The sequence below is a fragment of the Schistocerca serialis genome, chromosome 7 (assembly GCF_023864345.2).
Source record: "Schistocerca serialis cubense isolate TAMUIC-IGC-003099 chromosome 7, iqSchSeri2.2, whole genome shotgun sequence".
In the NCBI taxonomy this organism is placed as follows: Eukaryota; Metazoa; Arthropoda; class Insecta; order Orthoptera; family Acrididae; genus Schistocerca; species Schistocerca serialis.
In genome coordinates this window covers 489658260-489673931 of record NC_064644.1, presented here as the reverse complement: position 1 = coordinate 489673931, position 15672 = coordinate 489658260, and the positions used below count along the sequence as shown (strand labels likewise).

The following is a 15672-nucleotide window of genomic DNA, read 5'->3' as shown; positions in this document are numbered from 1 at the left end:
TTTCTGTAGAAGTTGCTTTACAGTGAGTGTATACTGTGGAACACCCTTCTCATTATAAACTGTTCTACTGCATACATATGTATCCAAGTGCACGATCAGATATTCTTCACTTGTCATTATTGACACAATTCTTCACTTGAGCTATAGTTCCCCTAATACTCTTCTCATGAACTAAATGCTTCAAATTCCCCATTAAGATTTGACACTACTGCTTCTCTATCTAGTTTACTGAATTTATAAATCTTTCTTCTTGTTTTATTTGCCCTTTGTATATCTGTAATCATTGTTGCTCCAAGTGTTTCACAATAACTGGTACCAGTTTTGACGTAGACATCCTCAGAGAGGTCACGTCTATTTATTACCATTATATCGAATATACACTCCTGGAAATGGAAAAAAGAACACATTGACACCGGTGTGTCAGACCCACCATACTTGCTACGGACACTGCGAGAGGGCTGTACAAGCAATGATCACACGCACGGCACAGCGGACACACCAGGAACCGCGGTGTTGGCCGTCGAATGGCGCTAGCTGCGCAGCATTTGTGCACCGCCGCCGTCAGTGTCAGCCAGTTTGCCGTGGCATACGGAGCTCCATCGCAGTCTTTAACACTGGTAGCATGCCGCGACAGCATGGATGTGAACCGTATGTGCAGTTGACGGACTTTGAGCGAGGGCGTATAGTGGGCATGCGGGAGGCCTGGTGGACGTACCGTCGAATTGCTCAACACGTGGGGCGTGAGGTCTCCACAGTACATCGATGTTGTCGCCAGTGGTCGGCGGAAGGTGCACGTGCCCGTCGACCTGGGACCGGACCGCAGCGACGCACGGATGCACGCCAAGACCGTAGGATCCTACGCAGTGCCGTAGGGGACCGCACCGCCACTTCCCAGCAAATTAGGGACACTGTTGCTCCTCGGGTATCGGCGAGGACCATTCGCAACCGTCTCCATGAAGCTGGGCTACGGTCCCGCACACCGTTAGGCCGTCTTCCGCTCACGCCCCAACATCGTGCAGCACGCCTCCAGTGGTGTCGCGACAGGCGTGAATGGAGGGACGAATGGAGACGTGTCGTCTTCAGCGATGAGAGTCGCTTCTGACTTGGTGCCAATGATGGTCGTATGCGTGTTTGGCGCCGTGCAGGTGAGCGCCACAATCAGGACTGCATACGACCGAGGCACACAGGGCCAACACCTGGCATCATGGTGTGGGGAGCGATCTCCTACACTGGCCGTACACCACTGGTGATCGTCGAGGGGACACTGAATAGTGCACGGTACATCCAAACCGTCATCGGACCCATCGTTCTACCATTCCTAGACCGGCAAGGGAACTTGCTGTTCCAACAGGACAATGCACGTCCGCATGTATCCCGTGCCACCCAACGTGCTCTAGAAGGTGTAAGTCAACTACCCTGGCCAGCAAGATCTCCGGATCTGTCCCCCATTGAGCATGTTTGGGACTGGATGAAGCGTCGTCTCACGCGGTCTGCACGTCCAGCACGAACGCTGGTCCAACTGAGGCGCCAGGTGGAAATGGCATGGCAAGCCGTTCCACAGGACTACATCCAGCATCTCTACGATCGTCTCCATGGGAGAATAGCAGCCTGCATTGCTGCGAAAGGTGGATATACACTGTACTAGTACCGACATTGTGCATGCTCTGTTGCCTGTGTCTATGTGCCTGTGGTTCTGTCAGTGTGATCATGTGATGTATCTGACCCCAGGAATGTGTCAATAAAGTTTCCCCTTCCTGGGACAATGAATTCACGGTGTTCTTATTTCAATTTCCAGGAGTGTATTTCCATTGTGAGTGGGCTTCTGAACCATCTGTTGTAGCTAAATTTTCAAAGAAGACATTTAGTAATGTTTCACAGGATGTCTTGTCAGGCCCACCACCAACAAAATTGTAATTATCTTATTTTTCCCTTTCATGATATTTTGACAACTGCTCTAGTAGAAGCTCATTATTTGGAGCAAAGAAATCTGTGCTCAACACCTGATAAAAACAACTAGAGAAATTGTCGAAATATAAAGGAAGAGAAATGGCAGCCCACCTGAAACGAAAACTGTTATAAACCACCAATTCCATGAACAAAATCGGCAGGATCACAAAAATAAAGATGTTTTTACCCATTGGTATAAATTACTTTTTACTTCTGTAATGTCATTTTCTACAATATTTGAGCATTAAGATATTTTTTCTTTTTTCAGGGGAAGATGCCTAAGCGGAAGTCTCAGCCCAAGAAAAATGCAGCTGACTCACAAGTCCAGTTACTATGGAATAAAACAGTTGTTTACGGCCCAGATCCTTTCAGAGGAGCTGGCACTTCACAGGCACGGAGGGAACAGCTTGTTAACAGTGACATTAGTGATACCGATGACTCTTCTGGTGAAGAAGGCAGTAATGAGCATGATAGTGACTCGGAATTGTCTATTGTCGAAGAGAGAGAAAGTAGGGCTCAGAGATCCAGTCGAGATAACAACTCGACTGATTCAGACATCGTGATAATTGATGAAATTAACTCTTCCAGTAACGCCGAACTTGATGTGACAGTTATTGAGGATGAATCAGGTCGAACTCCTCCACCAGGTCGAACTCCTCCAGAACTGATTGTTATAGACGACTATCCATCTCATAAGAGAAGAAGAGTGAGTGAAAAGTCACGTTTCTCCAAGGGTCCCTTTTCAGTTCTGAATGAGTATGCATCTGACTGTTCTTTTTATTTAACATTAAAAACTGAGCCACCCACAGAAGAAGCATTCATAGGTAGTGTTGTGATTGAAGGAGTTACATTTGAAAAAGTGGAGAAGGCTTCTTTCATAAGACTGTATATAAGTGAATTTCCTGGTAGAAGCTTTTTGTATATTAAAAATAAGGTTTCAGAAGATTATTGCATAATAACTCAAATTTTGGATGTCACTCTTTTTTCAGGTAAGTTAGAGTCTTTTTGATGTAGTTTATGTCACTGCAATCATAATAAATCAAGTAATTTTTCTGGTTTTGGAAGGCTTTAAGCTGCAGTTGTGGAACATTGGTGAAATCGTTACATGTATTAGATTAATGTCGCTAAAAGCACATGTAGTATTTATTTGTGTACTGTTTATTTGTAACTGAACCTTCATGTATTTCATGCAACAATTATAAGAGCTGTACAAGAGATATAAGCACAAAATTTTTTTAAAAACAAATAACAGGTGGGTCTGGTCAAAGATGCCCATGCAGGAGAGGGGGTGGGGGCAAGTAGGTCCACGGCCTCCTCCTCCTTCCCCCCCCCCCCCCCCCCCCCAACCATGTCCTAGGGAAAGGAAAAAAATAGAGTGTAGTCAGGGATTTTTCTTTCAAGAAAATTATTTAAAAGTCCGTATTACATAACTTTTTAACAAGGTCAGAACTGGAACTTTTTATGGCTACTTACAAGTCACCTACATCTCCCAAAACATTAAAAAAAGTATTCCACACTTCCCAGTTTAGTGGTCCCCCCCCCCTCCTCCCCCCTTCCCCACCGACAAACTATTGTATGGGTGCCCTTGGGGCTAATGTGATTCTTTCTACACCCATGTTATTTCTCAAGCTACAAGTGTGTTCTGTGTGGTGCCGTTTGATGAACAGTTTGGTGAATTCCGCTAGCAATGTCTAACTTTTGGTTTTGTGAGTACAAGACACTGAACTGAAGTCTGTTCATTGCTGCCAGTACTCTGTTAACATAAGGTCTCTGTGCTCCAGTCGATAGGTGTGATGGTGGATCATAGCACAACAGCAGTTATGGGCTAACAGCTTGGAGCATGGGGGTGGCAGTAAGAACACAAATCTCAGCCACATTGTATGCTGCATATAACATGACACTTTCTACATCTACATCTACATTTATACTCAGCAAGCCACCCAACGGTGTGTGGCAGAGGACACTTTATGTGCCACAGTCATTACCTCCCTTTTCTGTTCCAGTCGCGTAGGTTCGCGGGAAGAACAACTGTCTGAAAGCCTCCGTACGCGCTCGAATCTCTCTAATTTTACATTCGTGATCTCCTCGGGATCTATAAGTAGGGGGAAGCAATATATTCGATACCTCATCCAGAAACGTACCCTCTCGAAACCTGGCGAGCAAGCTACACCGCGATGCAGAGCGCCTCTCTTGCAGAGTCTGCCACTTGAGTTTATTAAACATCTCCGTAACGCTATCACGGTTCCCAAATGACCCTGTGACGAAACACGCCGCTCTTCTTTGGATCTTCTCTATCTCCTCCGTCAACCCGATCTGGTACGGATCCCACACTGATGAGCAATACTCAAGAATAGGTCGAACGAGTGTTTTGTAAGCCACCTCCTTTGTTGATGGACTACGTTTTCTAAGGACTCTCTCAATGAATCTCAACCTGGCACCCGCCTTACCAACAATTAATTTTATATGATCATTCCACTTCAAACCGTTCCGCACGCATACTCCCAGATATTTTACAGAAGTAACTGCTACCAGTGTTTGTTCCGCTATCATATAATCGTACAATAAAGGATCCTTCTTTCTATGTATTCGCAATACATTACATTTGTCTATGTTAAGGGTCAGTTGCCACTCCCTGCACCAAGTGCCTATCCGCTGCAGATCTTCCTGCATTTCGCTACAATTTTCTAATGCTGCAACTTTTCTGTATACTACAGCATCATCCGCAAAAAGCCGCATGGAACTTCTGACACTATCTACTAGGTCATTTACATATATAGCGAAAAGCAATGGTCCCATAACACTCCCCTGTGGCACGCCAGAGGTTACTTTAACGTCTGTAGATGTCTCCCCATTGGTAACAACATGCTGTGTTCTGTTTGCTAAAAACTCTTCAATCCAGCCACACAGCTGGTCTGATATTCCGTAGGCTCTTACTTTGTTTATCAGGCGACAGTGCGGAACTGTATCGGACGCCTTCCGGAAGTCAAGGAAAATAGCATCTACCTGGGAGCCTGTATCTAATATTTTCTGGGTCTCATGAACAAATAAAGCGAGTTGGGTCTCACACGATCACTGTTTCCGGAATCCATGTTGATTCCTACAGAGTAGATTCTGGGTTTCCAAAAACGACATGATACGCGAGCAGAAAACATGTTCTAAAATTCTACAACAGATCGACGTCAGAGATATAGGTCTATAGTTTTGCACATCTGCTCGACGACTCTTTCTTGAAGACTGGGACTACCTGTGCACTTTTCCAATCATTTGGAACCTTCCGTTCCTCTAGAGACTTGCGGTACACGGCTATTAGAAGGGGGGCAAGTTCTTTCGCGTACTCTGTGTAGAATCGAATGAGTATCCCGTCAGGTCCAGTGGACTTTCCTCTGTTGAGTGATTCCAGTTGCTTTTCTATTTCTTGGACCCTTATTTTGATGTCAGCCATTTTTTCGTTTGCACGAGGATTTAGAGAAGGAACTGCAGTGCGGTCTTCCTCTGTGAAACAGCTTTGGAAAAAGGTGTTTAGTATTTCAGCTTTACGCGTGTCATTCTCTGTTTCAATGCCATCATCATCCCGGAGTGTCTGGATATGCTGTTTCGAGCCACTTACTGATTTAACGTAAGACCAGAACTTCCTAGGATTTTCTGTCAAGTCGGTACATAGAATTTTACTTTCGAATTCACTGAACGCTTCACGCATAGCCCTCCTTACGCTAACTTTGACATCGTTCAGCTTCTGTTTGTCTGAGAGGTTTTGGCTGCGTTTACACTTGGAGTGAAGCTCTCTTTGCTTTCGCAGTAGTTTCCTAACTTGTTGAACCACGGTGGGTTTTTCCCGTCCCTCACAGTTTTACTTGGCACGTACCTGTCTAAAACGCATTTTACGATTGCCTTGAACTTTTTCCATAAACACTCAACATTGTCAGTGTCAGAACAGAAATTTTCGTTTTGATCTGTTAGGTAGTCTGAAATCTGCCTTCTATTACTCTTGCTAAACAGATAAACCTTCCTCCCTTTTTTTATATTCCTATTAACTTCCATATTCAGGGATGCCGCAGCGGCCTTGTGATCACTGATTCCCTGTTCTGCACTTACAGAGTCGAAAAGTTCGGGTCTGTTTGTTATCAGTAGGTCCAAGATGTTATCTCCACGAGTCGGTTCTCTGTTTAATTGCTCGAGATAATTTTCGGATAGTGCACTCAGTATAATGTCACTCAATGCTCTGTCCCTACCACCCGTCCTAAACATCTGAGTGTCCCTGTCTATATCTGGTAAATTGAAATCTCCACCTAAGACTATAACATGCTGAGAAAATTTATGTGAAATGTATTCCAAATTTTCTCTCAGTTGTTCTGCCACTAGTGCTGCTGAGTCAGGAGGTTGGTAAAAGGAGCCAACTATTAACCTAGCTCGGTTGTTGAGTGTAACCTCCACCCATAATAATTCACAGGAACTATCCACTTCTACTTCACTACAGAATAAACTACTACTAACAGCGACACACACGCCACCACCAGTTGCATGCAATCTATCCTTTCTAAACACCGTCTGTGCCTTTGTAAAAATTTCGGCAGAATTTATCTCTGGCTTCAGCCAGCTTTCTGTACCGATAACGATTTCAGCTTCGGTGCTTTCTATCAGCGCTTGAAGTTCTGGTACTTTACCAATGCAGCTTCGACAGTTTACAATTACAATACCGATTGCTGCTTGGTCCCCGCATGTCCTGACTTTGCCCCGCACCCTTTGAGGCTGCTGCCCTTTCTGTACTTGCCCGAGGCCATCTAACCTAAAAAACCGCCCAGTCCACGCCACACAACCCCTGCTACCCGTGTAGCTGCTTGCTGCGTGTAGTGGACTCCTGACCTATCCAGCGGAACCCGAAACCCCACCACCCTATGGCGCAAGTCGAGGAATCTGCAGCCCACACAGTCGCAGAACCGTCTCAGCCTCTGATTCAGACCCTCCACTCGGCTCTGTACCAAAGGTCCGCAGTCAGTCCTGTCGACGATGCTGCAGATGGTGAGCTCTGCTTTCATCCCGCTAGCGAGACTGGCAGTCTTCACCAAATCAGATAGCCGCCGGAAGCCAGAGAGGATTTCCTCCGATCCATAGCGACACACATCATTGGTGCGGACATGAGTGACCACCTGCAGATGGGTGCACCCTGTACCCTTCATGGCATCCGGAAGGACCCTTTCCACATCTGGAATGACTCCCCTCGGTATGCACACGGAATGCACATTGGTTTTCTTCCCCTCTCTTGCTGCCATATCCCTAAGGGGCCCTATTATGCGCCTGACGTTGGAGCTCCCAACTACCAGTAAGCCCACCCTCTGCGACCGCCCAGATCTTGCAGACTGAGGGGCAACCTCTGGAACAGGACAAGCAGCCATGTCCGGCCGAAGATCAGTATCAGCCTGAGACAGAGCCTGAAACTGGTTCATCAGACAAACTGGAGAGGCCTTCCGTTCAGCCCTCTGGAATGTCTTTCGCCCCCTGCCACACCTCGAGACGACCTCCTACTCTACCACAGGTAAGGGATCAGCCTCAATGTGGGCAATATCCCTGGCAGCCACAGTCGTAGTCCGATCGAGGGATGCGTGGGACAAGCTGGCCGTCCCCGACAAACCCCCATCCGGACCCCCACAGTGATGCCCATTGGCAACAGCCTCAAGCTGTGTGACCGAAGCCAACACTGCCTGAAGCTGGGAGCGAAGGGATGCCAACTCAGCCTGCATCCGAACACAGCAGTTGTAGTCCCTATCCATGCTAAAAACTGTTGTGCAAAGAACGTCTGAACTAATCTACAGAGAGCACAAACAATTCGACACAAAATTTAGACGGTTATTTAAATACAAGATTGCCTAGTAAATGCAGTAATGCTGCTACTTGCGCACTGGCGGAAGGAGACTACGCGATTTTACACTATTCAGGTACTAAAACGCGATGCTACAACTCTCAAAAACTACAATACGCACAAAATTTATGAATTAAACAACGCAAATACCAAAAACACCCAAAGAAATTAAGAATTAATCTATGTAACAAATAAGTGAGCTAAGAGTATACGACTTGCTGCTGCAGCTGCTTATCCAACGGTGGCAGGGAGCACACTGGCTGTGACCAACCGACACTGGCCGTTCAAAACAAAAACAGAAGACAGACGACTACGCGAATTTACACTATTCAGGTACTGAAACGCAATGCTACAACTCTCAAATACTACAATACGCCTGAAATTTATGAATGAAACAACGCAAATACCAAAAACACGGTAAGAAATTAAGAATTAAACTACGTAACAAATAAGTGAGCTAAGAGTATACGACTTACTGCTGGAGCTGCTTATCCAACAGCGGCAGGTAACAAAGGAATCGGCAGAAGTTGAATGGCTTTGAGCCCATACAGAATGTTTCAGCCTGTTGCCAACCTTAGCTACTAAATGATACAATACACTGTAGCATGGATAAACACTGCGACTGCAGAGTCAATTCCAGTATGCTGCCTGGCCTGCAAGAAAACAGTGGGGCGCTCATGTCCTCTATGCCTCTCCTCCCCCACAGCAAGCATAAAACTAGGTGGTGGTGATGACATCCACATGGTCCCACGGTCCCTGCATCCCTTACAAAAGGACCGAGTTAAGTTGTGTGTGTAATAGATCTCAGTCAGATTTGAACCTTGGGCCTCACCCCCTAAATACCTAGTCTCGCAAAATGAAACCTGTTAATTGTACTATAAGCTATTGATTCTGGTTGACCAGCACCTATTGGTAACACAGTCACCCAAAACATCCAGGTAATTGAGCCCTCATGAAAAATACTCACCAAAATAGTGAAGCAGAACACTGGGGGAAAAAAAAAAGAAGAAATTGTTACCCTTCAACTACTTTGGACCTGTTAACGCGCGCGCCTTTATACCTGTCCCTGTGTACTCTGAACGTGTTGACGCGCGCACTAGTCCTTTTACCTGGTACTCTGAACGTGTCTACACATAGAGATGTTCAGAGTACCAGGTAGAAGGACTGGTGGCATGCGTAAACACGTTCAGAGCACACAGGGACGGTACAAAGGCACGCATGTTAACACGTCCAGAGCAGTTAAAGGGTTAATTATGATGGTCATTTCGAAAGTTCTGCACACTTTAAGATAGAATTAAAGAAAATAATTTATTTTACAAGATAATTTTACAGGCCTTCAATATACTTTCTATTCTTGCATTTGACAGCTTTCTAACTTTTTGGCAACTTTTGTATTCTGGATAGACTACCTTCATTGTTGAGCTTTCTGATTACTCAGGTCACCTCACTGGAACATTTTCCACGGAGTTGTTCCTTCAATTTGGGAAACAAATCAAAGTCTCTTGGGCTCATATCAGAACTGTATGGTGGATGGGGAAGTATTTCCTATCCATATTTGTCAAGCATTATTCTCACTGGTAGGCCTATATGCGGTCTTGCAATATTGTGTGAAATGAGGACACCAGCTGCAAGCATGTTGGGCCTTCTTTGATGAATTTTCGGGTGCAAAACATTTTGGGGATGCAGCTTGTAGTATGCACCTGTTACAGATATCCCAAGAACATTTGTAGCTATGGCTCCATTCGTGTCATACGTAAAAATCATCATCAATTTGACGTTTGATTGTTGGTGGCAGAATTTTTTCGGGCATAGAGAGTGTGAACTTCTCCATTGTGACAACTGAGACTTTAGTTGTAGCTCAAAATCTCATATCCGGGTTTCTTCACGTGCAACAGTCCTTTTCAGAAACTGTTCTCCTTCTGTTTGATAATATCAAAGCAATTCTTCCGTGATTCTTTTGCGATCTGCTTCCTGCTCTTCACTTGGATCATGTGAAACCCATCTGCCAACAATTTTCCTCATCTTTAACTTTCCAGTTATGATTCTGTAAAGTAAAGAGACAGACACAGTAGCCTCATGTATAATTTCTTACATGTTTTTTGTCGATCCCCTATCAAGATGTCATCAATAATAAACTGAGAGACGTGGTCTGTTGCAGATGATGGCCTTCCAATTCTTAGGTTGTATTCAGTGCTTGCCCTACTTTCGTAGGAACGAGCAGATCACCATGATGCTGTGCTACAGTTCACTGGACTATTCCTGCACCCCTCTCTCGAAGCATTGTAAATTTCTGTTGAGTTTTTTTCATGTAGGGATTTGATTTTGATGTAGGAACACTGGTCACTACATGTAATCAGACCTGACTGGGTTTCAGCTTCCTTTTTAAAACTGAATTTGTTAAGTCCCATAATGCTCAGAGCCATTTAAAACTGAATTAATCAAGACACAGCCATGTTAAACAGCAAACACGTGTATGAAAGTCATGCCTAAAATCTTGCTCACAGCTGATACAAATTTCAAATTTACCATGAGACCATAATGGATAGGAGTACGGGAACAGCTGTTCTGGATGCTATGATAGTAAAATAGCCACAGGTATTTTTGTGACCATTATTTTTAACCCCCAGGAGGCTCACTGCTCTTTGGCAGGTTCGTGCTAGGCTACCACGGAGCCCCAGCCTTTGCAGCATCTTTTCCCTTGTCTATCCTCTTGCTATTCTTTGTCCCCTCCCTTGGGGAACATGTCTGGGGAATTTGTGGGAATTTTCCACATTGTCCGTAGCTGACATAAGAACAATCTCACCACTGTTTTTTGTTCCTTTTTCATTTCTTCATTCACCTTCTCCTCTCCTTTCACCGCTTCAGCATTTGAGACTCCTCTTTTTTCTTCTTTCTCCCTGTGGACTTCCGAAGGCCAGCCCACGCATCAGACGTTTAACAGGTGATTGGGTAACAGCCCCAGCCCAGGCGGACAGGTAGGATTGGCCTGGTACAGGCCAGGCCCGGGGAAGGGTGATTGCCTGAGCTGCTACATTCCCAAATTGCCAATTGTTCCCTCTGTCAGATGTTCGGGAGGTGTTACCTGAGGCATGAACAATCACCTAAGGTGTATGTGGCCTCTCGTGGAGGGGACACCCAACTGGAAGGTGCGCACCATCAGAGACAGTGGCAATCGTGGGAGATTTTCTTGCAATGAGCCAATCGTTATCTGTGCAGTCCACATCTACCAAACATAAATGGAATGAAGCTCCCAATTCAAAGATCCTCCCATTTGCACCACAGTTCCTTGTGGTTTCACTTACTTAAGATGGTCAGTCCTTTGCAGCGGTCAATCTGTTTATGTTTCAGACAGGTGTTGATGCAGTTGTTGGCACTGTAAAATCCTGCTCTCTTTTATGCAATGGCACTTTGCTTTTGGAAACTACTTCTGATTCTCAAGCACAACAACTGCGTGCCACTTTGCTTCTCCGTGGCTATTCTGTTCATGTCGAAGCCCATAGAATTCTGAATTCTTCCCATGGTGTTATTTACACTAAGCTACTCGGTCTGACTGAGGCTGAAATCCAAACGTAGCTCTCTCATCAGGGTGTCACTGCCATCCATTGGGTGATGAAAAGGGTAAATGCTTCCTTGATGCCCACCCGCACTCTTTCCTACCTTTGATAGAGTGGTGCTTCCGTGCAAGATCAAAGCAGGCTATGAAGTTATCACAGTCTGACCATACATTCCGAACCTGATGTGATGCTACCAGTGTCATTATTTCAGCCACACTCGAATGTCTCGTCAACTCCCAGCCAAATGTGTAACTGGTGGTAGCGATGCACACGAGGGCAAATGTGCGACTCCTTCTCCCGACTGTATCATGCCGTCGCCTCTTGAGATTGTCCCCTGTATCTTGATCAGTGGGCTGTCCAGGAGATATGGCTAAAGGAAAAAGTACCTTACCCGGTCACTTGCATGTTATTGGCTCGTCGCAAACCCTGAGTTCTACTGTCTGGCACATACCGTACTGTTCTTGCTACATCTCGCTCCATGAAGGACATGGCCACACGGACATACGACCTCAAATTCAGCTCTGAGGTTGTGAAATCGTCCAGTATCGTGGTAGCATTGCCGTCTCCTCGTCCAGCGTGCATTAAGCCGTCAAATTCTTGCTTTGTGGGGTGAGGTCACCAGCTACACAACCAGCAGGCCGCAAAGGACGGAAAGAATACTCCTATGAAGATTTTCTATGTACCTCCAGCCAACCAGCATCTAAATCTTCCTCTGCCAATTGGAAAGACTCGAACAAGTCCAACAAAGGCAAATGGTCTTCTCCTTTGCCTACTCAAAGATCCTCTTTGACGGCGTTGGCACATGCTTTCCTTGCCCGGCCAGCCTCTGTGTTGCCTGTGCGTTGGACTCCACAGGCCGACAGCAGAAGAAAGCTGATGCTTTTATGGATCTTCCTGCCTCTGTGCCATGTAGCATAGTCTTTGTGGGCTGGCACTCGGCAGCCACTGATGTGACACCCCTTCATTTTTTCTTCATCGTGACTCTCCTCCAATAGAACGCTCGTGGCCTTCAATCCCACCAAGAGGATTTATGGCTGCTTTTAGAATTGCAGCGTCCACTTGTTCTCTGCCTTCAGGAAACAAAATTGCATCCTGACAACCACCTTGAGCTTTTGTTTTTCTTCCCGATCCGTTTTTTGACCTCCCCCTCCCCTCCCCTGAGGTCGGCATTCCATTTCATGGGGCAGTCACGCTGCTCATACAGGATGATGCTCATAGTCAACCCACCTCACTGACAACCCATCTTCAAGCTGTTGCAGTTCGCCTTTTCTTTCTCACCTGACTTTTTCTCTCTGTACCATTTATGTCCCTCCAACATTTGATGTCACTAGGGCAGACTTCCTCCAGCTTATTGGGTAGCTACCTCACCCTATGATGCTGCTCAGTGACTTTATTGCACACCATCCCCTTTGGGATTCTCCCAGAACCTGTCCAAGAGGTGCCCTCTTGCCTGACCACCTCAATCAGCTTAACCTTTTCTGCCTTAACGCAGGAGCCCCCACATTCCTTTCAGACTCCACTCATACCTATTCCCATTTGGATGTATTCTTCTACACTGCCCACCTGGCCCATCATCTCAAATGGTTCGTTCTCTCTGACACATACTCAAGTGACCATTTCTTGTTGGCTGTCTGTTTGCTGACTCCTACTCCGCTTCTGTGCACAGCCAAATGGCATCTAACTAAGGCCGACTGAAAGCTTTAGTCCTCCTTGGTGACCTTCGACGAACAGGATTCCCCCAGTTGTGATAAACGGATGGAATGTCTTACAAACATTATCCTTATCGCTGCTGGACATTCCATTCCTCGCATTTCCTCTTTACTATCCCATGTCCTGATCCCTTGGTGGACTGAGGCGTACTGCGACACAATTTGTGCACGGAGACGTGCTCTACACGTTTTTAACTGTTTTCTTACGATGGCAAACTGCATTAATTGTAAACAGATGCATGCACAGTGTTGTCACATTCTTCGGGATAGAAAAAAAGCTAACTGAACTTCATTCACTAGTTCTTTTAACAGTTCCACCCCCTCTTCCGTTGTGTGGGTCACCCTCCAACGGCTCTCTGGGACCAAGATCCGTTCCTCAATTTCCTGCCTCACCATAGCAGAGGATGCCATCCTGGACTTTATTGCTATTGCCAACACCTTGGACTGCGATTTTGGGGAGATTTTGAGTTCCTCCCACTATCACCTTACCTTCCTCCATCGGAAACGAGCGGAGGAGGATCGAGCAATACCCTTCTCTTCTCAGTATCGTGAGTGCCACAATGCCGCCTTTGCCATGAGGGAGCTAGATCATGCTCTCACTTCAGCCCGATCCTCTACCCCATGGCCAGATGCTGTTCACATTCGGATGTTGCAGCACCTTTCTCTTGCGGGCAAGCATTTTCTGCTTCATATATGTACATTCGCATCTGGGCAGTGGGCAGGTTTCCCAGACGCTGGCGTGAAGACACTGTCATATACATAGCTAAGTGCGGTAAGGACAAACACCTTCCCTCTATTTATCACCCTATTTCTCTTGCCAGCTGTGTTTGCAAAGTGATGGAATGTATGATTCGCACAAGGCTGGTATTGTGGCTCAACTCTCGCAATTTACTAACCACAGCACATTGTGGATTTCAAGCACGCCATTCTGCAGTTGTCCATCTCATCACTTTGTCCACCTATATCACGAATGGTTTTCTGCGGAAATCCCAGACAGTGGCCATGTTTTTCGATTTAAAGTAAGCCTGCAACACCTGCTGGAGGACTGGTATTCTCCGTACTCTCTGCATGTGGCACTTCCCTGGCTGCCTGCCCCGTTTCCTTGAGGAATTTTCAAAAATCCAAGTTTTCAAGGTACATGTGGGTTGTCGGACACCTTTAATCAGGAAAACAGTGTGCCTCACGGTTCTGTCCTGAGGTTCATCCTCTTTGCTATCACCATGAACCCTATCATGGCCTGTCTCCCACGGGGAATTTCCGGCTCCCTATTCGTTGACAATTTTGTCATCTACTGCAGTTCTCCATGGGCTCGTCTCTTTGAGTGACATCTTCAGTGGTGTCTCGATCATCTTTACTCATGGAGAATCGACAGTGGCTTTCGTTTTTCCACCGACAAAACTTGTTTGTATGAATTTCTGGCAGTGCAATTGGTTTCTTCCACCATCCTTACATCTTGGGCCTGTTGCTCTTCTGTTAATTGAAACTATGAAGTTCTTGGAGCTCATGCTCAATAGGAAACTTTCTTGGTCCTCCCACACGTCTTACCTGGCAGCTCCTGTATGCGGTCCCTCGAATGTCCTACGTGTCCTCAGTGGTACTTCCTGTGGTGCAGATTAAACCACCCTCCTCCATTTGTCGGTCCCTTGTCCATTCAAAACTAGACTATGCATTGTACATCCACTCCTCTTATGCCGTCTCAATGCTTTCCACCATCGTGGCACCCATTTGGCCACTGGTGCCTTTGCACTAGCCCGGTTGAGGGTCTGTATGCAGAAGCTGCTGAACTACTTCTGTCCTACCACCGTGACTTTCTTCTCAGCAGATATACTTGCCATTTAGCTGCCGTGCGTGACCACCCATCCTAAGCCTTCTTCTTCGATGACTCCTTTGATCACGAGTATGGGGCGCATCCCTCTTCTCTCTTACCTCCTGGAGTTTGCTTTCAGCTCTTGTTCTGGCAGCTTAACTTCTCAACTCCCTGCAACTTTCCCAGTAGGTGTGTACCCTTCACCACTGTGCAGTGCCTCGTGTTCACCTTGGCATTCATTTGCTTCCTAAGGACACTACTCCAGCCTCGCTCTATCGCCTTGAGTTTCATGACCTTCGTATGGATCCTCGCCATAGTACCTTTGTGTACACTCTCAGACTGACTGTGGTGTCGGGTGTGCCTTTGTCATTGGTGCCAACGTTTTTCAGTATCGACTTCCAGAACACTGCTCAGTATTTTCAGCAGAGCTCGTCACCCTGTTTCAGGCCACACAGTACATCAAGTGACACAGGCTTTTCAATTGCGTCATCTGCTCAGACTCTCTCAGTGCCCCTCAAAGCCTGTGTATGCTGTACACTGACCATCCCTTAGGGCAGGGCCGGCCAAACGCTGCACAGTGTTCAGACGTGCGGAAGTGCTGCACATGTGCGACAACGAAATCTGTTGTTAGACATGTGTCCTAAATGAACGGCGGCGGCTCCACTTCCCTGTTTATGTGGTGCAAGCAAGATCACAACACACCCAGTCTCGTTTTCCCCTGGTGACCATAACCTTATCAGAGAAGTACTGAGAAATGGCAGGTACTGTGAAAAAGCAAAGGATGGGAGATATATGTTCTCA

General features: G+C 46.2%; 1 protein-coding gene across 1 annotated transcript in view; it reads left to right on the top strand.

Annotated features, from left to right (window-relative positions):
- LOC126412325 (E3 ubiquitin-protein ligase SHPRH) overlaps nucleotides 1-15672 on the top strand; it is a 257671-nt gene that overhangs the window by 43632 nt on the left and 198367 nt on the right. Inside the window, exon 2 of the mRNA XM_050081845.1 lies at nucleotides 2216-2936. Within this exon, the coding sequence (XP_049937802.1) occupies nucleotides 2222-2936 (715 nt within the window). The 5' untranslated portion in view covers nucleotides 2216-2221. The remainder of the gene's footprint in view (nucleotides 1-2215; nucleotides 2937-15672) is intronic.